The sequence below is a fragment of the Coregonus lavaretus genome (genome assembly GCF_964263955.1).
Source record: "Coregonus lavaretus genome assembly, chromosome: 10".
NCBI lineage: Eukaryota > Metazoa > Chordata > Actinopteri > Salmoniformes > Salmonidae > Coregonus > Coregonus lavaretus.
The window spans coordinates 6,104,790-6,131,732 of record NC_139997.1 but is presented as its reverse complement, the minus strand read 5'-3'; the positions used below and the strand labels follow the sequence as shown (position 1 = coordinate 6,131,732).

General features: G+C 42.7%; 1 protein-coding gene across 1 annotated transcript in view; it reads right to left on the bottom strand.

Moving 5' to 3' along the window:
• ccbe1 (collagen and calcium binding EGF domains 1) overlaps positions 1–26,683 on the bottom strand; it is a gene marked incomplete at its 3' end in the record, with an annotated part of 81,904 nt that extends 55,221 nt beyond the window's left edge. Inside the window, exons 1-2 of the mRNA XM_084169845.1 lie at positions 26,475–26,683; positions 26,213–26,293 (exon numbers count right to left, since the gene is read on the bottom strand). Coding sequence (XP_084025971.1) covers positions 26,213–26,293; positions 26,475–26,581 — 188 coding nt within the window. The 5' untranslated portion in view covers positions 26,582–26,683. The remainder of the gene's footprint in view (positions 1–26,212; positions 26,294–26,474) is intronic.
• Positions 26,684–26,943: the final 260 nt, after the last annotated feature.

The following is a 26,943-nucleotide window of genomic DNA, read 5'->3' as shown; positions in this document are numbered from 1 at the left end:
TTATTTTATGGCTGGTTATGACACCTACGTAAGTGTCGAAACCCACATTTATTCAAATTATTTTTTTTCCCCTGCCAACAAGTTTCAGTTCGTTTGAAAGTTTGTTTCTTAAATCCTTTGTTGTTGTTGTAATGAATTCTTTACAGTCATGTTTTTTTTTCATCATATTTTAAATAACTTGTAGGAAATACACTTTATGACACTGTCATGAAGCATTATGACCATCCTGTGTCACTTCACTTGAACTAAGAAAATACACTTTATGACAGTGTCAAGAAGCATTATGACCATCCTGTCACTTCACTTGAACTAAGAAAATACACTTTATGACAGTGTCAAGAAGCATTATGACCATCCTGTCACTTCACTTGAACTAAGAAAATACACTTTATGACAGTGTCAAGAAGCATTATGACCATCCTGTCACTTCACTTGAACTAAGAAAATACACTTTATGACAGTGTCAAGAAGCATTATGACCATCCTGTCACTTCACTTGAACTAAGAAAATACACTTTATGACAGTGTCAAGAAGCATTATGACCATCCTGTGTCACTTCACTTGAACTAAGAAAATACACTTTATGACAGTGTCAAGAAGCATTATGACCATCCTGTGTCACTTCACTTGAACTAAGAAAATACACTTTATGACAGTGTCAAGAAGCATTATGACCATCCTGTGTCACTTCACTTGAACTAAGAAAATACACTTTATGACAGTGTCAAGAAGCGTTATGACCATCCTGTGTCACTTCACTTGAACTAAGAAAATACACTTTATGACAGTGTCAAGAAGCATTATGACCATCCTGTGTCACTTCACTTGAACTAAGAAAATACACTTTATGACAGTGTCAAGAAGCATTATGACCATCCTGTGTCACTTCACTTGAACTAAGAAAATACACTTTATGACAGTGTCAAGAAGCATTATGACCATCCTGTGTCACTTCACTTGAACTAAGAAAATACACTTTATGACAGTGTCAAGAAGCATTATGACCATCCTGTGTCACTTCACTTGAACTAAGAAAATACACTTTATGACAGTGTCCAGAAGCATTATGACCATCATGATCATATAAGCCAGATAGGCCTATCACGTACAGGCCCTTATGTGGGGCGGCAGGTAGCTTAGTGGGTAAGAGCGTTGTGCCAGTAACCGAAAGGTCGCTGGTTCTAATCCCCGAGCCGACTAGGTGAAAAATCTGTCGATGTGCCCTTGAGCAAGGCACTTAACCCTAATTGCTCCTGTAAGTCGCTCTGGATAAGAGCGTCTGCTAAATGACTAAAATGTAAATGTAAATGTCAGTCATCAGTCAAAAAGAGGGTGTCTTGTCCTACTCCTGAAATCTGCTCCTGCATTCATCCCAATCATCAGAGCTTTGGGGGAGGTCCATGTCTGACATCAATGTGTGCACAATTATAATGATCATTTAATATGGTCAATAAAAATACAACATAAACATACTGTTGACACGTAGGCTATGGTGTAATGGAATATTTTGCCTTGTGTGGTAGGTTTTGTGGGTTTTGACACCCTTATGTAGGTGTCATAACCAGCCATTAAATGACTCAATATATGTGACAACGGGTCTAAATATATGTGTCATGACAGTGTTAAGACCATTATTATAACAGGTTATGACAAGTTACAGTATGTCAGCTGTTCTGACATTTAATGACATGGTTATGACCGTGTCATAACGCGTTATGACGCATGGCGTCAAGTAAAGTGTTGCCGATATTTTCATATACCACGAGCGTTATGGATTCAATGTATTGTAATGAAGGCACATATGTAAACTATAACCTTTAAACAATATATTTACAAAGAAAATCAAAAAATAATTCAACAATGTATTTGTTTTTTTTAAACTGTCGAATATAGACTTCTGGTGCCAAATTAATCTGTAAAAGTACACCTTGGAGATGTATGCTTGTGGTCTTGTGACCATTTTGAGAAATCACAAGAAACTTCTCTGAATCATACTAGACACCTTAATAATACGTAATATATGACTTATTTGTTGATAAGCTTTTTTTTCTCTCACTATTGTGACGGATGGGATAAATGGCTTAACGTTAAGGCTAAGCTTTGTCTGCTTCCCAAATGGCACCCTTTTACTTATATAGTGCACTACTTTTGCACTACCCTATGGGCCCTCAGCAAAAGTAGTGCACTAAATAGGGAATAGGGTGCCATTTGGGAAGCAGTCTTTATTTTCTCTGTTCCCACTGCATGGCTAACAGGCTAAAGTCACAGGCAGTTTGGGCCTTGCTTTGCCACCTGTGCTTTTCTTTCAATGGGTTATATCATTTTGTGAAGTGATCTGTATCATGTTACAAGGGGCCCCGTGAAATTCAGACCTAGATTATCTTGACCTTAGTTACCCCCAGTTAGCTATAAGGACTCTAATTACCCCATAAATATTACATAGGACCTGGTCCGACCTGGCCTAAAAATACACACAGGCCTGGGACCGCACAGCCCTGGGACCGCACAGCCCTGGGACCGCACAGCCCTGGGACCGCACAGCCCTGGGACCGCACAGCCCTGGGACCACACAGCCCTGGGACCACACAGCCCTGGGACCACACAGCCCTGGGACCACACTGCAGAGCAGAGGACAGAACAGAACTAAACAGGACCATGCACTGAACTGCAGAGGAGACACACACATAGACACGCAAAGACATGTAGACACACACTCACACACACATAAACATGCAAAGACACGTACACACACACTCACACACACATAAACATGCAAAGACACGTACACACACACTCACACAAGCAAGGAAGCACGCACACGCACACTGATGGACACTGAACCCTGTGCCACCTTCAGTGACTGAGGGGTCCTCCTCATCCTTTCCCAGCATGCTGTCTGTTCTCTGTTCTACAGGGGTTATGAAAACACATAAACACACATGCACGGACGGCTAAAGGCAGCCGTGGGCCTACAGACGTGGAGTACAGACAGGTCCCGTTAGAGGTGTGCATTGTTCTAGCATCACTACCAATAATGTACAATAACATCTCTCTGCATTCCTATACAACAAAGTCTGTTTCCCAAATAGCACCCTATTCCCCACACTATCTAGAACCTAAAATGGTTATTTGGTTGTCCCCATAGGAGAACCCTTTGAAGAACCCTTTTGGGTTCCATGTAAAACCCTTTCCACAGAGGGTTCTACATGGAACCCAAAATAGTTCTACCTGGAACCAAAAAGGGTTCTGCTATAGGGACAGCCGAAGAACCCTTTTGGAACTCTTTTGTATAAGAGTGTATGTAGGGCCCTGGTGAAAAGTAGTGCACTATATAGTGAATAGGTTGCCATTTGGGATGCACACAAAGTGATGCAGTGCTGCCAATAAACTACAGAGGATACAACCTCTAAGCCTGTCTGGACTCATTAACTGCAGTTACATGCAATTTATTGACTGTATGACATGCAGTAAATGTGACACATGATGTATGTAAGAGACTACAGAGATCTCATCAGGGTGTGAGACCCTATAGAGACTACAGAGATCTCATCAGGGTGTGAGACCCTATAGAGACTACAGAGATCTCATCAGGGTGTGAGACCCTATAGAGACTACAGAGATCTCATCAAGGTGTGAGACCCTATAGAGACTACAGAGATCTCATCAGGGTGTGAGACCCCATAGAGACTACAGAGATCTCATCAGGGTGTGAGACCCTATAGAGACTACAGAGATCTCATCAGGTTGTGAGACCCTATAGAGACTACATAGATCTCATCAGGGTGTGAGACCCTATAGAGACTACAGAGATCTCATCAGGGTGTGAGACCCTATAGAGACTACAGAGATCTCATCAGGGTGTGAGACCCTATAGAGACTACAGAGATCTCATCAGGGTGTGAGACCCTATAGAGACTACATAGATCTCATCAGGGTGTGAGACCCTATAGAGACTACAGAGATCTCATCAGGGTGTGAGACCCTATAGAGACTACAGAGATCTCATCAAGGTGTGAGACCCTATAGAGACTACAGAGATCTCATCAGGGTGTGAGACCCTATAGAGACTACAGAGATCTCATCAGGGTGTGAGACCCTATAGAGACTACAGAGATCTCATCAGGGTGTGAGACCCCATAGAGACTACAGAGATCTCATCAGGGTGTGAGACCCTATAGAGACTACAGAGATCTCATCAGGGTGTGAGACCCTATAGAGACTACAGAGATCTCATCAGGGTGTGAGACCCTATAGAGACTACAGAGATCTCATCAGGTTGTGAGACCCTATAGAGACTACAGAGATCTCATCAAGGTGTGAGACCCTATAGAGACTACAGAGATCTCATCAGGTTGTGAGACCCTATAGAGACTACAGAGATCTCATCAGGGTGTGAGACCCTATAGAGACTACAGAGATCTCATCAGGGTGTGAGACCCTATAGAGACTACAGAGATCTCATCAGGGTGTGAGACCCTATAGATACTACAGAGATCTCATCAAGGTGTGAGACCCTATAGAGACTACAGAGATCTCATCAGGGTGTGAGACCCCATAGAGACTACAGAGATCTCATCAGGGTGTGAGACCCTATAGAGACTACAGAGATCTCATCAGGGTGTGAGACCCTATAGAGACTACAGAGATCTCATCAGGGTGTGAGACCCTATAGAGACTACAGATATCTCATCAAGGTGTGAGACCCTATAGAGACTACATAGATCTCATCAGGTTGTGAGACCCTATAGAGACTACAGAGATCTCATCAGGGTGTGAGACCCTATAGAGACTACAGAGATCTCATCAAGGTGTGAGACCATACAGAGACTACAGAGTCGGCACTGTCTAAGAGTCGGTTGGTCGGTCCAATACGTCTCCTTACCCCCTGGCACAGGGAACCCACTACTTCTCTCTGCTTTAATGCTTTGTGGAGTTTGATAACATTCTTTAGAATCTAGATCAAGAGCGCTGAGCTAAGCACAACAAAACACATCACTCACATTCCTCCCCACAACACAAGGACCAGATGTTTAAAAAAAACATTTTCTATTCTCTTTGGTAACACCAGTAATACCCCCACAATCTATTTAAGTGACTGCATTTTAAGGAGTCTGTTCTCTTTGAGTGATGGACAGAATGCTTTCAGGGGACATTTTAGTCCCTGCAAAGTAAAGTCCATTTAATTGTTGTCGCTGAAAGTGAAGCTCGCAGGCCAATTTTCAGTGTGCTCAATGAGGTGTGGATAATTGATTCAGGTTCAGAGTAGCATTGGGGTGGTAGTTAGGTGTGAGGGGATTTCAATTAGATTCCTGGATTGATGCCAAGAATAACAGACCAGCCAGGTTCTGAGTCTAACTGTCAACACATTGAAAACAGGTCATGCTCATTGATATTCTATGCATAACAGCGACACTAAGTGGTATCAATGACACAAGCGCACAGACGTCACGCGAACGGACACACACACACACACACACACACACACACACACACACACACACACACACAAACACAGGTACACACACACACAAACACAGGTACACACACACAGGTACACACACACACACAGGTACACACAAACACACACACACACACACACAAACACACACACACACACAGGTACACACACACACACAGGTACACACACACACACAAACACACACACACACATTCATGCATACACATGCAGAAACACGCACAAGACACATGCAGTACAAGAGCAGAGTATGACACCATCTTTCTTTCTCCAGGGTCACTGACTAAAGCAGAACTGCAGATCAGAGAGGTGAAAGTTGTGTCAACATTGTAGCTAAACCTCCATGAGCCCCTTGATGAGTTGATGAGGTGCTGTGTGGTTTGTTTGGATTTGTACCTCACGTTTGGACGTTCTGCTCAGATGATTCACATTATGTCACCTCGATTGGAAATCTATAATTTAGTTAGGCTGTGTCAAAACGTGTCACGTTATCCTAAACATAACATCATCACAAAGTGATATTAGCAAAATCAGAACTACACAATGATATTTCAAAGCAAACAGCGGACAGTTACTGCCTAAAAATACTATGTGTGTTTCGTCGTTGGTGTCCTAAACTGAAAGCCTTTAGAGAATACGTCTACATGTCAGGAAGACATAGATGACAAAGTGCAGTACGGTACCTCAAAAAAATGCGTAGATACCTTTTTGTTTTCCAAATCTTTTCCTAGTCTAGTAACATATTGGAAGGGCCCATCTTCCCTGCTAAAAGTATTACTGTCAGCGAGGGAGGCTAAAGGAAGGAGAGCAGAACACAGGACACAGCACCACCATACTACCAACTCTTTGTTTTTACTCCAAATGCCACAGGAGTTCAACCCGTGTTGAAATCGAACCATACTCCAGGTCTGAGTCCCAAGTCTATTCCCTACATAGTGCACTACTTTTGACGAGAGCCCTATGGGGCCCACATAGGGAATAGGGTGTAATTTGGGACGCAAGCCAACTTTGGTGCATTGTCTGAACTGAACGGAAGTTGTAATTATAACACAATTATAGTTGATTGTTTTTTGACAGCAGAGAAGGTAAATGAGGTTGAAAGTGGATACTCCTCCACAGGCTAACTGTCAGTTGGATAGAGTCCATTACAGACAATGATTGGTGCATAACATCCCCTAAGCACTTAGAGAGAGTAATTCAGCATGAAATGTATGAACGTTTCAGTGTTCTTCAGGCATCTGCACGCAAGCATTCACACACACACACACAAACACACGACGCTTGGGAGTCTAATCTATCTGGTGTAATTTACAATTATTTAATTAATGGCATATCCTGTCACTGTACATCTACTTCTGCCTATGATTATTTGACATGCAATATATCTGGGTTATATCTGGATTATATCTGGGTTATAGTTGGGTGACTGCACATAAAAACAGGATAAACACACTACCCTCGTTACAGCGCTTGATCAAGTCATATTCAGGTTCTGAAGCCAGTATTACATGTGAGCAGCAGGAGTTTGACGGAGAGATAAATACGTTTTTTTGAGTAGCTTGATTTGTGAAAGCACATGTATTCTCTCTCTCAATGGGGTGTATTTATAGAATCTAAAAAAGGTTAATGGTTCTTCGGAACAGTTGGAAAATATCCTATAGTTTCCTCCTGCTGCTGCTGGGCTGACAGGACAGCCAGGGCTGAAGAGAAGGATGTATTGGCGCTCTGTTTTGTTCTCAGCTCTGAGAGGAGCATCTCAGCAGGCTGTCAGAGAGACCAGGCCTGCAGACAGAGGGAAGTGGCCCAGTCCAGGACCCTGCTGTTTCCCTGGCTGTGCTGACCAAGAGGCCCCGGTTCCCTGACATTGAGGCCCCGGTTCTGCTCTCTCTGACCAACCCAGGAGGGCAGTATTAGACACTATTAAACAGATACTACATCCCAGCTGCAGGGAGGAAGGGAGGGAGGGGGGGGGGGGAGGGAGGAAGGGAGGAAGGGAGGGAGGGAGGGAGGGAGGGAGGGAGGGAGGAAGGGAGGGAGGGAGGAAGGGGAGGGAGGGGGTGAGTTTGAGAGAGAGAGATAAAGAGAGAGAGAGGGGGAGAGCAAGAGAGGGGGAAAGAGAGAGAGAGAGACAGGGGAGTGAGACGAGTAAAACGAGTGACGGAGAAAGAGAGGATGGAGGTCGGCAACCTCCTCTGGAACAAAATAGAAGAATCAACACTGTTCAATGTAACATAATAAGTTGGATGAAACATGGCCACAGTACAGTACATCTGTCCTAGCTCTCCCCCACAATCATTGGCTACACTCAGTCACTCACCCCAGTCCATTAACCAAGTTCACTCCACACTAATACAGTGCAATGGAAACAGAGACCCCACACAGTACTTAACACAGGACATTAAAACGACCTATCCAATAATGAGCATTTGAACCCAGCATTACTTGAACTCTGACAGTCAAATGGATTCAGTGTAATTTCCCAGGACACGGCCTCCCGATCCAAAACAAATACATCTCTCTGAATTGAATTTTGTGCAAATGCTCTGCTCCATTTAATCTGCGAGCCCTTTTGTTTTCATTACCCCTGTTTAAAGTCATATATCATTGTTCATGTAAAGCTGTGCCAGACGGGAGAGAACGACATCAGGTGTCAAGGTGGTTACATGGTAGCGTTGTGCAGGCACGCAGAGGGCACGACAAAGCCTATTCCCCCCCAGGAGACTGAAAAGATTTGGCATGGGTCCTCAGATCCTCAAAAAATTATACAGCTGCACCATCGAGAGCATCCTGACTGGTTGCATCACCGCCTGGTATGGCAACTGCTTGGCCTCCGACCGCAAGGCACTACAGAGGGTAGTGCGTACGGCCCAGTACATCACTGGGGCAAAGCTTCCTGCCATCCAGGACCTCTATACCAGGCGGTGTCAGAGGAAGGCCCTCAAAATTGTCAAAGACTCCAGCCACCCTAGTCATAGACTGTTCTCTCTGCTACCGCACGGCAAGCGGTACCGGAGTGCCAAGTCTAGGTCCAAAAGACTTCTCAACAGCTTCTACCCCCAAGCCATAAGACTCCTGAACAGCTAATCATGGCTACCCGGACTATTTGCACTGCCCCCCCCACCCCATCCTTTTTACGCTGCTGCTACTCTGTTAAGTATTTATGCATAGTCACTTTAACTCTACCCGCATGTACATATTACCTCAACTACCTCAACTAGCCGGTGCCCCCGCACATTGACTCTGCAACGGTACCCCCCTGTATATATAGCCTCCCTACTGTCACTTTATTTTACTTCTGCTCTTTTTTTCTCAACACTTTTTTGTTGTTGTTGTTTTATTTATACTTTTCTTTTGTTTAAAATAAATGCACTGTTGGTTAAGGGCTGTAAGTAAGCATTTCACTGTAATGTCTGCACCTGTTGTATTCGGCGCATGTGACCAATAAAATTAGATTTGATTTGATTTGATTTGAGAAGGATGCTTCATCACCTCTGTAGACTGCAGTCAACAGATCTATTCTTCTTCTGCTTCTTCTAGTTCTTCTGCTTCTAGTTCTTCTTCTTCTAGTTCTTCTTCTTCTTCTTCTTCTTCTTCTTCTTCTTCATCTTCTTCTTCTTCTAGTTCTTCTTCTTCTTCTAGTTCTTCTTCTTCTTAACTTGACAACCTTTCTATCTCTTTGGGAGGTGGATAAACTCTATTCTCTGTTCGGTTGGGATTCATAGAGGTTAAATTGGACAAGTAGACCTTTTTTCGGAACGGTGGAATCTGTTTCAGATGTTGCCATTAGACTGGATGAGCTGACTTGGTCTTGTGCAATTTGATCCTAGCAGATATAGACCCAAACTAAGACCTACAAAGAGCAGGAAAGACCTGATTCAATATGGAGTTAAGCTCTGCCTAAAGTCACTGATCTAATCTAATCTAGAGATCTCCCGAACCCTAAAACCACCTAAAACCACCACCAGTAATTACATAGGATTTGAGTGTGATGTGTAATATGTGGGATGGGTGGGTTATCCAGGAGGAACTGTTTTCAACACCCTAATCTCTGAGAAATGGAAGGAAAACATGGAAAAGCCACCCGCAAAAAGCTGTTATTACTTATCTCTGAACTTTTGGGATGTCAACATACTTACCTCCATTGAGACATGGCTGTAGTCACCAATGGAGGCTAAAGCCAGGTCTCAGGGCTACATAAATGCTTCCACTGAGAAACACAGGTTAGGTAAAGAATTAACATTGACATTGACTCTGCACCGGTACCCCCTGGATATAGCCTCGCTACTGTTATTTTTACTGCTGCTCTTTAATTATTTGTTACTTTTATTTCTTATTTTTGTAGGTATTCTTTCTTAAAACTGCATTGTTGGTTAAGGGCTTGTAAGTAAGCATTTCACTGTAAGGTCTGCTGCATTCGGTGCATGTGACAAATACAATTTGTTTTGATTTTTTGATTTTTGATTTGAATACTGTGCTGTCTGATGTTTCTCACCTTGACATCCCAGGAAATGAGTGAAAACCTGTCTATCGGTCTAGCGCCGGTTACAGAGTACTAGCTAATATCCACACATCCCTTCTGCTTCCTCTCTGTCTACTATAACTCAAACCAAGATTCCCTTAATAAAACACCAGGTTACTATAGGTGCCCTCAACAACATCCACAATATGGAACTATTGCAAGAAATATGCAGGATTTATGATATGAAATATCAAAGGAGAAATATGCAGGACTTTATGCCAGATAAATACCAAGGGAGAAATGTTCTGGTGGTTTGCTTTGCATATCATCTTTTTGAATTACAATCATTATGGAAAATAATGTGAGAATGAATAGATATTCCACTATGTATAATACATTTATAAATCAGTTAAATTACGAATACTGTAATAGAAACAGTCTCATTCATACTGTATATTCAGATGGGCAGCATGTGGAGAGGTGTGTAAAAGCAGTGTGAAAACTACGCCTTAGGATTCAACCTCTTGAACGCTGAAGCTATTTAAACTGCAGTTGGTGGCATAACATTTGTCTTTGTAAAAAATTAATCCATCCAAAAGTTCCAAAATACTTAGAGTGAGAAGACCAGTGATATTCATTCAGTAAAAAGCAGATGCACCGGGCCACAGACCTGTCCACAGACCTGTCCATAGACCTATGATTGTCCATATATTATGAAAACAGTAAAAAAAAAAACTATTCCCGTCCACATCATTCACTATGTCTGCTCTACACACCAGACAGGTCCACATCATTCACTATGTCTGCTCTACACACCAGACAGGTCCACATCATTCACTATGTCTGCTCTACACACCAGACAGGTCCACATCATTCACTATGTCTGCTCTACACACCAGACAGGTCCACATCATTCACTATGTCTGCTCTACACACCAGACAGGTCCACATCATTCACTATGTCTGCTCTACACACCAGACAGGTCCACATCATTCACTATGTCTGCTCTACACACCAGACAGGTCCACATCATTCACTATGTCTGCTCTACACACCAGACAGGTACATAGCTTTTGGCTGTTTTTGATATCATATGCCCAACATTTCCTGATGATTTAGCTAAGAACACATATAATTCAATGAAATGCAACCCTCCGAATAGTAATGTTCTAGCTCCCCTTCACAATGTTAGGGAGAAGGTACCATGCTTGATTACGACCAGCTAGACAGGGTTGGCAACAGGGGGGGGATGCCAGAAAGCACTAAATGCAAGGCGATCGTTCCAAATAGTGTATTAATCTTGAAGGGGCAGCTGTTTGCAATAGAGAATGATTGCTATGGCTGTGTTTAATGGTGCAGGCAACATTTCCTTTATTTGGCTTGTTAGTGTCCTATAGGACTGATGACTGATCAGCTTATTAGCGTTAGTAATGGGAGAATACATTAAGAATGTAAATGACCCAAACATGAGTAACAGTTAGACAAGAAGAAAGCTGTAGTGTGAGTAAAATATTGTACGTAGCCTTTGGTTATTGTAGGCTACACATGACAGAAAATACATAGCCTCTGGTTATTGTAGGCTACACATGACAGAAAATACATAGCCTCTGGTTATTGTAGGCAATACATGAAAAAAAAATACATAGCCTCAGGTTATTGTAGGCTACACATTAAAGAAATACATAGCGTTGGGTCATTGTAGGCTACACGTGAAAATCACCCCACACTGATAGAGAATAAGTTGAGGATCAGAAATGGTATGGTCTGTCTTGACTTGAACACGATGTGGCAATATCGATTGGCGGTGTCAGTGTTCTGCTGCACGCCCATTCCCATCCTCTCTGCCTTCCACACAGAACTCAAACATGTTCTAGCAAAGTCTCAGCGCCATCCAAAAAGCCCGAGTCCTCCGGTGCGCTATGAGGTTCAGAGCTTATAATTACATGCAAATTGTATTCTCGGTGGTCGAAATGCCAGTGAAAGTGTGGCATTTAAATAGAGCTTAGGATTTAAAGGTTTGTCAGCACACAGCATTAACAAAGCCTACCCAAATAAACAAATGCTGCATTATATCATTGTATTGCCAGCCTGGCATGAAGATATATCTGCTGTCCAAACTATCGTAAGCCATTGTTCCAGCTTACTTATGATGTTGTGTGGTCCTTTATCATTCTGCCCTGTAGGCAGACTATAGACCATACTTCTGTCTGTCATTACTATGACCAGGGAGGAAGAGAGCAGAATGCCACACACACCTCCACTTTACACATTATCACCAGTACCACCCACGTACTAACATAACCATAGAATGACTGTTAGCATGTAGCATAACCACACAACCTTTCACTGTGAAAACCCACAGATCAGTGCTGGGAAACTGTGGATCAACCCCCCCCCCCCACAAACAGTACAGGCTATTTTCCCCTGACACAGATAAAAACCTAGTCCTGGACTAGAATGCTCATTGTAGAATCTCCATTGAAATACGTAGCTTTTTAGTCCAGGATTAATCTGCCTGGGAAACCAGCCCCGTGTAACACTGTTGCTACCGTCCCTCCCCTTGCACCAACCTGGGCTTGAACCAGGGACCCTCTGGACACGTCAACAACTCCCTCTCACGAAGCATTGTTACCCATCGCGCCACAAAAGCCACGGTCCTTGCAGAGCAAGGGGAACAACTACTTCAAGGTCTCAGAGCGAGTGACGTCACCGTAACTAGCGAGCCATTACACCCGGTTGACTTAGCAGTGTGAGAAGTTTACAAAGACAGGTCTTAAATAACTTGGGTCAGACCTTACTAAGTACTTTACCTGTATAACTACTAATAACAAGTCAAATACTCGCAATTGAACATAAAATGTGTTTTCAATAACAAAGTAGGTGTTTTATACATGACAGTATAACTTTATAAGAGGCCACTTAAATGTTTTTATAAGAGGCCACTTAAATGTTTTTTTAAATAACTTGTAATTGATTTCACATTGTAGCCTATGTAATATTATTTAACAAGTCTCTCAAACAGTTAATCTGGATTCTAAAATGAACCATACATTACAATAATTGACCATGGCATTGTAAGACGACAAGAGAACTGTAATGAACTACCCCAGTGTAAGATATTGATACACCAGCAAAATGATTTCTTGACATTTATGATTTAAGGTTGCCAACATTGTGGTGTATCACGAGCTTACCCACTGTGGTTTCGCGAACCAACCAAATCATAAGATGTCATATTACTTGTGAGTTAGAGACCTACTGTAACCAGACCTTTGTTCAAATAGTATTTGAAATCATTGAACATCTGTGCTTGATTGAGCTTGCCTGAAACATTTGAGCAAATAGAAAAGTCACAAAACTGCAAGCTACGTGCCCATTTGGCACTCCTGGCAGGTTAAAGCAAACTCAAAAACATTTCAAATAGTATTTGAATCCAGGTCTGGACCTAACTTAATAGAAGCCTTTTAGATTTCCTCAGATAATAACTTTTACAATACAAAAATCCTTTAATTTCTGGTAATCACATATCACTTTCAGCTTTCACTTTCCTTCCTATCTTTGATTGTCATCTCATATTTGGAGCCACTTTAAACCATTACGCCTATTTCATTGTCTTTAGAGGATTTAGAGTGTATTAATCTTCATCAGTCCGTCCCCCCAAATGATTCCCCTGTTTGCTAGGTTCTAAGGGAAGTACACAAATGTCTGTCGAGCATTTCAGATAAAACCACTTCAGAGACACAGTGAGGCATTATGACCAAGTATTTGAAATCATGAAGTCATGTTCTGATACACTGTTCCCTATACAGTGCACTACGTTTGACCAGGACTTTGATTAAAAGTAGTGCACTATATAGGGAATAGGGTGCCATTTAACACGCAACCGTAACTATGGTTTTACTGGAAAGGCATGTTTTGTATTACAAAGCCATACAAATGGAAACAGATGTACAAATGGCTTTTGGTGGAAACAAATCAAATTACTCTCTATAATATTGAACAGCAGAGAGAAATATTGCTGATCGCTATCCAAAGAAACCCCAGACATTATTTATTACTGTTTATGATAAGAAAAAATGTACTTTTTATCCGTACAACTTTTGGAGGTAAGCCTCATAATTTAGCCATATCATAAATTATAACAATATATATTTTATTTTCTCAAAGTCATTTGTTTTTCCTGTACTGTTGGTATACTGTTTAGTATCGTACTATAGGGAACTTGCAAATCATCTATTAATGTTGATATACCTCTTGTTTTACCTACAAGTAAAACATTATACAACTTGTTAATAACAACTGTTAACGGGACACTTCTGCTTGACCTAATTCCATCCTAGTTAGAGATATACTCATGTCTCACCATAGCCTGCCCGCAAAGAATGCTTACAATGTGTTGGGAAATGTTACAAAGTGGAAAAACACTGCCTGATATGAGTAGCACGCACAGACAGACAGACAGACAGACAGACAGACAGACAGACAGACAGACAGACAGACAGACAGACAGACAGACAGACAGACAGACAGACAGACAGACAGACAGACAGACAGACAGACAGACAGACAGACAGACAGACAGACAGACAGACAGACAGACAGACAGACAGACAGACAGACAGACAGACAGACAGACAGACAGACAGACAGACAGACAGACAGACAGACAGACAGACAGACAGACAGACAGACAGACAGACAGACAGACAGACAGACAGACAGACAGACAGACAGACAGACAGACAGACAGACAGACAGACAGACAGACAGACAGACAGACAGACAGACAGACAGACAGACAGACAGACAGACAGACAGACAGACAGACAGACAGACAGACAGACAGACAGACAGACAGACAGACAGACAGACAGACAGACAGACAGACAGACAGACAGACAGACAGACAGACAGACAGACAGACAGACAGACAGACAGACAGACAGACAGACAGACAGACAGACAGACAGACAGACAGACAGACAGACAGACAGACAGACAGACAGACAGACAGACAGACAGACAGACAGACAGACAGACAGACAGACAGACAGACAGACAGACAGACAGACAGACAGACAGACAGACAGACAGACAGACAGACAGACAGACAGACTGACTGACTGACTGACTGACTGACTGACTGACTGACTGACTGACTGACTGACTGACTGACTGACTGACTGACTGACTGACTACAGCTTAGTCTGTCTATCTATCTAACTGGAGCTGTTAGAGATCAATAACATCTCATCAACTCATAGCATTATTTTTCAGTTGTACAACTTGCCAAGGACATGTGTCTGAGTGATGTATGGACAGACAGTGGCCACTTGGGGGAGGATGGAGAGTCATGTTGGTTTAGGGAGGTTAGCCTGACGTCTGGAAAAGACCAGAGAGATTTATCTAATTCTGAGCCATAACGTAAACAAAACACAACTAGATGTAAATCACATCACTACTTTCTGTTCTAATTTACTATTATGCCTAAGGTGAAATGGAATTGTTCAATAGCTGTAGTGTCTCGCTTTATTTAAACTCTCACATCCTAAACAAACTCAAAGGCAGTTTGTCTATGAGGAGAAAAGTGGGAGAGAAAGGGAGAGGGAGAAATATGCCCAGAGGGCAGCTAGCAGCCAGAGTGCCGGGCCTGTCGGACGGACGGACGGACGGACGGACGGTGCTCCACATACATCACTAAGGAATGCTGCAAAACACAAACAACACGTCCTCCCCTGCACTTGCCAAGATAACTCAAGTGCGCCGTGATTTCCTAACTCCATTTGGGAAGAGCACGAGGGGGTTGTCAGCCTCCCTCCATAAAATAAACCACGTTATTCCTCCATGTGCAATAATGAAGCCACTGCCAACACCCTGTCCCATCCCATATCTAAAGTATTCTTCAATCTGATCCAGGAAAATGGCTTCATATTTACACCCTGTCCAGTGTTTCTCTCTACATGCCTGATCCAGGAGAAAGGCTTCAAGGTTTTTCATTTTTACTTCATATACCACGGCGATTTCAGTGTTAGGTGAGACGTCGTTTCATCTATCAATGGTACAGTTGTAGACGTGATCTACTACAGTAGATAGAGAATTGGAGAGCGTTACACATTGGTGACACTTAAGACGTGTGAGATACATACAACATAGGGTAGGTGTGGGGTATATAGGCTACACCAAGTTACTGACTCGGGATGATGAATCTGACAAGTATCTCATTAAAACGCTTACAGTCTCCATGACGACAAGTGTGTTATAATAACAACTGTGATAATTGTTTTTCAGTAGACAACTTTTATCTACATTCTCCAGTCATATAAACAACAGGGCTTAAATGTGACCTGTGGGATCATTTCCATCATTCAACAGCAGAAAAACTCCCTCACTTGGTAAAGTCTTATGACCTCATGACTTCCTATGACCTTGCATGGAAGGAACCATACAAGGCATTCAAAATAGGGAGGAAGGGCTCAAATCTGTCAATGTGCCCATGAGCAAGGCACTTAACCCTAATTGCTCCAGGGTCGCCGTTGATGTTGGCAGACCCTGGCCGTGACCCCGCACTCCGAGGGTGTCTCATGGGTGGATCAGGATTTTGGGCCCTACTAATGAACCACGTCATGTTTTGGTGAATGAGGAAGGATGCGTGAGCTTAAACTCACAGCAGTATTTCAGTTACTGGAAGAGTTCCATGGAGGAACATGAGCTCCTCCTTCCTAGTTTCCTGACGGCTAATGTCCAATCGCTGGAAAATACTCAGAGCAAGCCTTCAATCTCAGAGGGACATCAGGGAATGCTGCGTCTTTGTTTTCACTCCATATCCCGAATGGCGGCTTCTGGTAAGAGTTGTGGGGAGGGGTTTGTTTCCTCATAAACAATTCCTGGTGTACCGAAGTTGAAAACATCTCAAGCTCCTATTCACCCGAACCTGGAGTTTCTGATGCTAAAATGCCGACCCCACTATATGCCGAGGGAATTCATGTGTGTTATTATCACAGCTGTGTACAATCCGCCACACCAAGGCGGGACTTCGCAAACTGTACAAGATCATTAGCCAGCAAGAATCCTCTCACCCGGAAGCAGTCTTTATTGTCTCGGGTGACTTTAACCAAGCCCGTCTAAAACAAATGCCTCCCCCACAAGAGGATCCAGCGTGCTTGACCATGTATATACAAACATCCGTGACGCGTAAAAAGCCATCCCCCCGCCCCAACTTCGGCCAATCAGATCACGTCTCTCTGTTCCTACTCCCCGCCTACAAGCAGCAACTCAAGAGGGAGCCACCAACACAGAGTATAGTGGACGGAGGAGGCAGACTCATTGCTGCAGGATTGTTTTGAGAACACTGATTGGAATATGTTCAAAGATTCATCCACCCAGAACTCATCCATCAACATTAAGGTATAAACATTGTCAGCTTCATTAGGAAATGTGTTGATGACAATCCGGAGATACAACAATCCGGACATATCCCAACCAAAAACCCTGGATGAACGGAGATATCCGTACCATGTTGAGAGCCCGTACTGCAGCATTTAATGTCAGCAGAACGAACCCTGATGACTCATCGGCGAGCGATGAGTACAAGACAAGCAGGTATGAGCTCCGCAAATCCGTTAGGGACGCAGAAAGACAATACAGACTCAAACTTGAATTGATGGTCGACAACTCAGACTCGTGTTGCATGTACAGACTATCACAGACTACAAAGGCAAATCCAACTGTACGGTGCCCACCGAAGCCTCCCTCCCAGACGAGCTTAACACATTCTATGCTCAGTTTGAGGCAGACAATACTGAGCCATCCAGGAAGACTCTCGTTGCTCCGGATGACCAGGTGCTTTCGCTCTCCGAGGCTGACGTGAGGAAAACTCTCAAAAGAGTGAATACTCACAAAGCCACCGGCCCAGATGGATCCCTGGACGCGTGTGTGCTGACCAGCTGGCGGGTGTCTTCTTGGACATCTTCAACCTGCACTCTTAGAAAAAAAGGTTCCAAAAGGGTTCTTCGGCTGTGCCCATAGGAGAACCCTCTGGGGAAAGGGTTTTACATGGAACCCAATAGGGTTCTATCTGGGACCAAAAAGGGTTCTTCAAAGGGTTCTCCTATTGGGATAGCCGAAGAACCCTTTTAAGTTCTAGATAGCACCTTTTCTTTCTAAGAGTGTGTCCCTTTCCCAGGCTGTAGTCTCCACCTGCTTTAAGGAGACCACCATCGTCCCAGTGCCCAAGACAAACAAAGTAACATGCCCAAATGATTATCGCTCCGTCGTGCTCACCTCGGTCATCATGAAGTGCTTGGAGAGGCTGGTCATGGCCACATCAAGGCCATCATGCCAGGCTCACTGGACCCACTCCAATCTGCCTACCGCTCCAGCAGATCCATGGAAGATACCATTTCCATCACTGTTCACACGGCCGTAGCACATCTGGACAAGAGGAACACCTACGTGAGAATGCTGTTCATTGACTACAGTTCAGCGTTCAACACTATTGTTCGCTCCAGACTCGACACCAAGCTCAGAGACTCTTAACACAGGGGCGCCCAAGGGGTGTGTCCTCAGTCATCTGCTGTACTCCCTGTTCACCCATCAAGTTTGCTGACGACACCACGGTTGTAGGCCTGAAACAACAAGTCAGCCTATAGGGAGGAGGTAAGTGAACTGGCATTGTGGTGTCATTACAATAACCTCTCTCTCAACATCAGCAAAACAAAGGAGTTGATTGTTGACTTCAGGAAGCAGAGGAGGGAATATGCCCCGATCCACATCAACGGGACTGCAATAGAGAGAGTCACAAGTTTTAAGTTCCTCTGAGTCCACATCACCGAAGACTTGTCATGGACCAACAACACCACCACTCTTGTCAAGAGGGCGCAACAGCATCTCTACTTCCCAAGGCGGCTGAAGAAATTCGGCATGCCGCCCCGGATCTTCTCCAAATACTACCACTGCACCATTGAGAGCGTCCTGACCGGTTGCACTATGGCCTGGTACGGGAATTGCTCCGTCCACGACCGCAAGGCCCTCCAGCGGTTGGTGAAAATGGCCCAGGACATCTACCCGAAACGGTGCCTGAGTAAGGCACACAGCATCATCAAAGACCCCACACAAAGCCATGGTAGTGTGACTGTTTGGGGATGCTTTGCTGCCTCAGGACCTGGATGACTTGGCTTAATTGAAGGAAACATTAATTCTGCTCTGTATCAGAGAATTCTACAGGAGAATCTCAGACCATCTGTCTGTGAGCAGAAGCTGAAGCGCAGCTGGATCATGCAGCAAGACAATGATCCAAAACACACAATCAAGTCTACATGAAAATGGCTATAAAGCTACAAATTTGACGTTTTGGAATGGCCTAGTCAAAGTCCAGACCTAATCCCAATTGAGATGTTGTGGCAGAACTTGAAACGAGCAGTTCATGCTTGAAAACCCACAAATGTTGCTGAGTTCTGCATGGAAGAGTGAGCCAAATTTCCTCCACAGCGACATGAGAGACTGATCAACAAACTACAGGAAGCGTTTGGTTGGAGTCATTGCAGCTAAAGGTGGCACAACCAGTTATTGAGTGTAAGGGGGCAATTACTTTTTCACACAGGGGCATTGGGTGTTGCATAACTTTGTTTATGAAATAAATTCAAAAGGCAATCGCACATCTGAGCTATTTTTGTTGCCGGTGCATGATAACAGTTGAATAACATGAGAAAAAAATAAGAAACCTGCACACTGCTCTTGCTAGTATCACTGCTCTTTTATTAAGCTTTACTTATCAGCCTCAAGGCCTTCATCAGAGCTATGTTGTTGTTGTGTTATTTGTTCACTCAGGTTCTCTTGATCTAATATTAGGTTTAGGTTGAAAATCTGATAACATTCAGTATCAAAAATATGCGAAAGTAGAGAAAATTAGAAAGGGGGCAAATACTTTTCACGGCATTGTGCATATACAGTCATGCTACACACACACATCACAACTGCTGCTACCAGACTCTTATTATACTGCTCAGTTTATACACTCCCCCCCCCCATCCCACACTTCCCCAATACACATGTAAATATTGTTCTATAAATTGTGCCTTCCTGTATTATACTGATGCTAAAATGTTTATTCTATTCTACTGAGCCATTTACTTTCTGTTCATATTCTATATTTTATTATTTCTTTTTGTTGTTGCATTGTCGAGAAGGAACCTGCAATTAAGCATTTCGTTGGGCGTAGTATACCATGCGTATCCCGTACATACGACTAATAACACTTGTAACTTGAAACGAGTTAACAAAATACACATCAGTATTAGCCGTTGTGAGAATGGAAATCTTCAACATCATGTTAAGATATTGGACTGAACCTTTACTGTAAAAGGGCTAGATCCAGGTATTTATCATTTTGAACTTTAATGGATTGCAACAGTTTTCATCAGTATTATCTCAGGAACCATCTGCTGCTTGTGGCTAATCTTAGTCAATCCCGTTTCTCTCCAAGTTAAGAGCTTTTTGGAAACAGTGTTTTGAGTTTGTTCCATACTCCGACGCTTAGTCCCAGGCTTGGAGTTTGCCTCGACAGGGCAATTTTTCACATAGAGTCGATGCAAGAGCAATTATATGAACTATTTATTTATTCATTAGATACGGCTTGATTCCACTGAAACACCATCCCTGGATTAGAAAGAAGAAGAAAAAACAACAACTTTAAATTACTTCGCAATTCAAGACACGGTTCGATATTAATACATCAAATCATGCCTCCCTTCACTTTTACAGACACTACAGGACGCTTCTAGACTCTTGTGTGAGTAGAAGCAGAAAGACTCTCTGGTGAGACATTCATCTTGAGAAAAGTGTTAAGAATATAATCAAATGTACAGCAAATTCATCACTGCTTCGCAATAGGGTCTCATGGGGTAACAATTACACACACACATACACACACATACTTCCTGTTACCCAATTGCCACATTTTGAGCTGCATACTTTTACTGTAGTCCACCATGACTGGCTGCCATGTATGTTAGCCTATTTCTCAATTGTAGAGAATTCAACTGACGGGTCGTTCCAAATAAGATGACAGCATTTTCAGTAACATACATCATCAAGGTTTCCACTGATAAAAAACATCTGGTTTGGATGTCTGTGACGGATATTAATCACGGGTAAATTGCCCAATAACTCATAGTTACAGTACACACCGAGAGGTTTCCAAGGCTGTTTTAGGAAGAAATCAACAACTCTCATCTTGATGGCATTTTACATGCGTGCCTGATTTACAATGAAGACTCATTACAAGGACATAATGCAAATAACCAATACTGTAGAAACAAGGTTTCGACAAAGCCATTTCACTTGATTGCATGCATTAATTGTAATATTGCCACGTCAGTTTGTGATACTACAACAACAAAGAAGTTACTGCAAATAATGAACACTGTTTTCCCCCCTCTGACATCATTGCACGCGTGATAGAAGAGCTTAATATGTACTGCATTGTTTTCACCATGACGCTCCTCAGCTCAGCAACAACAACAATAACAGTGGCGCTGTTTCCCCCTACTGCGAATTCCAATCCTTAATTCCACCTTTACATTTCTGAATATCTTTTGTCTTTTCAGAATATTTAACTGTGAAACCGAGACTCAATATCCTTTCTCCCAGTCTAAGCCAAGAGAACAGACAATACATTTGATGGAAATGCAAAGAAAAACCAAGACCCCTGCTCTATCCTCTATCCCCTTCCCTGGCTGGCTCCTTCATCGCACAGCTGTAATTGTTTCATGGCACTTAACACATCTAATTACGATTCAAAGATGCAAAAGCATGCATGAGTGTTGTAAGAAAAGAGGAGAGGACCAGCAGTCAGAGAGCGAGAGAGAGAGAGAGAGAGAGAGAGGCAGAGAGAGAGAGAGATAGAGAGAGAGAGAGATAGAGGCAGAGAGAGAGACAGAGAGAGAGAGAGAGAGAGAGAGAGAGAGAGAGAGAGAGAGGGGCAGAGAGAGAGAGAGAGAGAGAGAGAGAGAGAGAGAAAGGCAGAGAGAGAGAGCGAGAGAGAGAGAGAAAGGCAGAGAGAGAGAGAGAGGCAGAGAGAGAGAGAGAGAGGCAGAGCGAGAGGCAGAGAGAGAGAGAGAGAGAGCGAGAGAGAGAGAGAGAGAGGCAGAGAGAGAGAGAGAGAGAGAGAGGGAGAGAGAGAGAGAGAGAAAGGCAGAGAGAGAGAGGCAGAGCGAGAGAGAGAGAGAGAGAGGCAGAGAGAGAGAGAGAGAGGCACACAAAAAACTATACATACCTCGGCCTAAATATCAGCGCCACAGGTAACTTCCACAAAGCCTTCTACGCCATCAAAAGGAACATAAAATTCGACATACAAATTAGGATCTGGCTAAAAATACTTGAATCAGTTATAGAACCCATTGCCCTTTATGGTTGTGATGTCTGGGGTCCGCTCACCAACCAAGATTTCACAAAATGGGACAAACACCAAATTGAGACTCTGCATAAAGAATTCTGCAAAAAGATCCTCCACGTACAATGAAAAACACCAAATAATGCATGCAGAGCAGAATTAGGCCGATACCCGCTAATTACCAAAATCCAGAAAAGAGCAGTTATATTCTACAACCACCTAAAAGGAAGCGATTCCCAAACCTTCCATAACAAAGCCATCACCTACAGAGAGATTAATTAGTCCTCTAAGTAAGCTGGTCCTGGGGCTCTATTCACAAACACAAACAGACCCCACAGAGCCCCAGGACAACAACAACAACAACAACAACACAATTAGACCCAACCAAATAATGAGAAAACAAAAAGAGAATTACTTGACACATTGGAAAGAATTAACAAAAAAACAGAGCAAACTAGAATGCTATTTGGCCCTAAACAGAGAGTACACAGTGGCAGAATACCTGACCACTGTGACTGACCCAAACTTAAGGAAAGCTTTGACTATGTACAGACTCATTGAGCATAGCCTTGCTATTGAGAAAGGCCGCCGTAGGCAGACCTGGCTCTCAAGAGAAGACAGGCTATGTGCACACTGCCCACAAAATGAGGTGGAAACTGAGCTGCACTTCCTAACCTCCTGGCAAATGTATGACCATATTAGAGACACATATTTCCCTCAGATTACAGAGATCCACAAAGAATTCGAAAACAAACCCAATTTTGATAAACTCCCTTATCTACTGGGTGAAAAACCACAGTGTGTAATCACAGCAGCAATATTTGTGACCTGTTGCCACAAGAAAAGGGCAACCAGTGAAGAACAAACAACATTGTAAATACAACCCATATTTCTATTTATTTATTTTCCCATTTGTACTTTAACTATTTGCACATTGTTACAACACTGTATATATACATAATATGACATTTGAAATGTCTTTATTCTTTTGGAACTTCTGAGTGTAATGTTTACTGTTAATATTTATTGTTAATTTCACTTTTGTTTACTATCTACCTCACTTGCTTTGGCAATGTTAACATGCGTTTCCCATGCCAATAAAGCTCTTAAATTGAAATTGAATTTGAATTGATTAGAGACTGGGAGAAAGAGACAGGGCGTACTAATCAACTCTAAGGTAACAAATTCTGTTGGCAAGGTGAAAGAGATCATGTTGTTTGACAGAGACTTATTGTAAGTGATACATTTCACAGACATTCAGCAGTAGGCTACGCTAAGTGTTTGAACATGGCCGGGATTTAAAAACCTGCGGATAACAATATGTCAGACAAGGACAAGGACAGCCAATGGGGAAAAACACTTGTCAGCACTGGTGCTGCAGCATTGTGTTATAACTTGTCTCCATTTAGCATTTTTTGTACACACAGCATTTTTATTATGAAGAGATCATTAAAATAGTTTTGTGGAGATAATTTAGTGTTCAGGTCAGATGAAGTGTGTGTGCCTCTGGGGTTCATGGCTGTCTTGCGAGGAGAGAAGAGGATAAACATTTTGGAGAAGACAGAGGACAGGCGGTAGAGGAGAGGAGAGGAGAGGAGAGGAGAGGAGAGGAGAGGAGAGGAGAGGAGAGGAGAGGAGAGGAGAGGAGAGGAGAGGAGAGGAGAGGAGAGGAGAGGAGAGGAGAAACATGTTGGAAATGATAGAATCCACACACAGAGTTGCAGGCGGGTAGAGGAGAGGAAAAATATGTTGAGCTATCTACAGAGTTGCAGGGGGGAGAGGAGGGGGAAAATGAGAAGAGAGAAGGAGAGGAGAAACTCGTTGAAGATATCCACAGACTTGCAAGCAAGGGGGGAGAGGACGAGGACAAGGACAGGAGAAGAATGTTGGAGAAGATATCCTCATGCATGTTACTGATTCTATGGCCTTTAGACCTTTTAGAGTAAACTAACGATTTACCCAGGAATGCCTAGGCTTAGGAGGAGGGGAGGAGAAGAGAGGGGAGAGAGGATAGGAGCAGGAGCAGGACAACAAACTGATTGAGAGCACCATAAATATTTGGAAGAATAACAAAGCAACAATTACACATGCCACATATCAATTATGTGTGACCGTTGCAGTGCTGGAAGCACTCTGTTTCTCCTCTCTCAGTCTAGCTGAATGCAGACAGAACTCTCCCGCAGAAGACGGCTCGTAGCTAGCTGTGGGCTAGATAGTGTATGCAATAAATCAAGTTAATGTAATCTTTGCCTCGTGTTTTCTCAAATCCATTAAGAAAAGTAATAAACAAAAGTATATTTGTGCTACTTAGTGAAAGGGTCCCAACAGGCTCTTCCTTTAGTCTCACCTGTCTTCTATAGTTCTCAGACACTGTTTCAGATCTGTCGTTCCCATCCAATTTTAGAATAAATGGTAGATGTGTTTGCCAATAAAACATAGCAGCACCCAATGGATCTTTCTGTTTTCTCTAACAGACACTCAATCCGAATGCAAATGACATCACCGTAAAAGAGTCTAACTGTTACACACAAAAAACGAGACGCAAAATGTGCCTACACTTGTTCTGTTAAACATGCCTTAGTCATTCCTACACCAGACAGATAGACAGGGCCAAGTTAGGCAATGGCCCGTATTAGTAGAGCCCTCAACCATGAATCAAAAGATGTAAAAGACAGATCCTTAGGAAAGGGAAGAAATCCCCACTAATATTGGTGATAAACACCTGAGCCATGCCTGGCATGACGATGGAGAGACATCCAACACACATTTCAACACAGTGAAACACCCAGAGAGCTGACAGGCAGCCAGTCATGTGGTAACTTGTTACAATGCAGGTGGACTGAATTGCACCCAGCTCCCTCAGATACATAGCCAAATCTCTTTCTTCCTTTAACACCAGCCTTTCTCTCTTTAGTTAAATAAACAATGTATGAACACAACTGTGAGTCTAAGCAATAACCATCAACCACAGTGATCATTTAAAGACCACATCATAGCTGTTAGACATAGCGATATAACAGGGGGCTGTCATAACATGCTGAAGTTACGTGTGTGTGTTTGTGTGTGTGTGTGTGAGAGTTATTCCGTGCCAGTGCCAGACAGGAAATGCAGCAGAGTAACGAGTCTCTCAAGGTTCCAGACCCGTTGCAAAGCGGTTCCGTTTTGGATGGATGCACTGTGCTTTGTTAGAAGGTAGAGGGAGTAATTTATATCTGAAATTTATCTAATCCATATGTTGACCTATTATAATTTAATTACATGAATGAGCTTCCAATAATTGTTGACACATTGCCAAAATCATTATATGAAAGCAATTAGACTAATTATAGGTATCTGTTAACCACCTAGACTTCTGCTATAGAAAAACTGTGAAGAATATCAACACATTTATTTAAAGGAATACAACTGGCTCATCTTTTGGTGTAATCATCTGTTCATGGTAAACGACATCTATATTACATGATGTATCATTCAATATTTTAGTCAATATCATTAATCAATTCGTAAAAGCGTAGGCTATCCTATGAAGCCGTTACAACTCTGGTCACTGAAGGTTTCTTCCCAAATGCCATATAGGCTAGGATCATTGATGATGTATGATTGATAAAGTATGTTTACATTTCATTTGCTGTATTGAACCTACCCTTTGGAATTACTTCGATAGCAACAGTGAATTTATAGGTCATTATCAATAAAACGACACAACTCTGGTCACCGAAGGATTGTGATATGATATGCAGCATCACAGCAGCAAAACAATTAGCCTACATATTATTTCATTTTTTCCCTACACAAAGGCAATTATAATTTAGTAGCGTAATCTCAGCTCACAAGAGACAATCTTATTCTATATTGCAATGGAATATTGGAAACTTAAATGAGCCTACCTGTAGCAAGTTGTGACCTCTCCAGTTGGTTTTAAGCAAGGATATTTGGATGTGGCAATCTTATTCTCAGAACAGACTTCACTGTAAAATAATGACATTAGGCTATTAATGCACGTCCATCAAGATAAATAATATACAACCTACCACAATATAACCCAAGTATCCCGCACAATGTTTCTCTTGATATCTACAGCACCGTGCGTAATGTCAATCCAACCCATCAATAAAATACCCAGCGCGCGCGACGCGTGGTATAGCCTACTTGTTCGTATCATCCTGATCCTCTCTGTAAGTCCACTGCAAACTTCGTGAGAAGAACATACATATCACAAGAATCATCAGAAGAGTGCCGCTGCCTTTTAAATTCATTTCCCCTGGTCCAGTCTGAGTCGCATCCAGTCCAAACACCTGTATCCTTCCTGTACCGGACGCAATTATACTAGAGCTGAAGAGTGGATGGAAACTAGAGCTGAAGAGTGGATGGAAACTTGAAGTGATTGGATCTTCCAGCTGCTGCTGCTGCTTTAAGTTAATAGGCTATCCCCAAACGGATGACTATCTTCTCTGTCCCTCCCACTGCTGACTTTTTAAGTTTGTCAATGAATTCGCCAGGCGCTCACGTTCATATGAACTGCGCATCAATTAACACTAAACTTCTCTACTGTTTATTTGACACACCGCGAGCGCTTGATAAACTGAAAAAGTGTGTAGTGTTTGCCAGTCAAACTTTC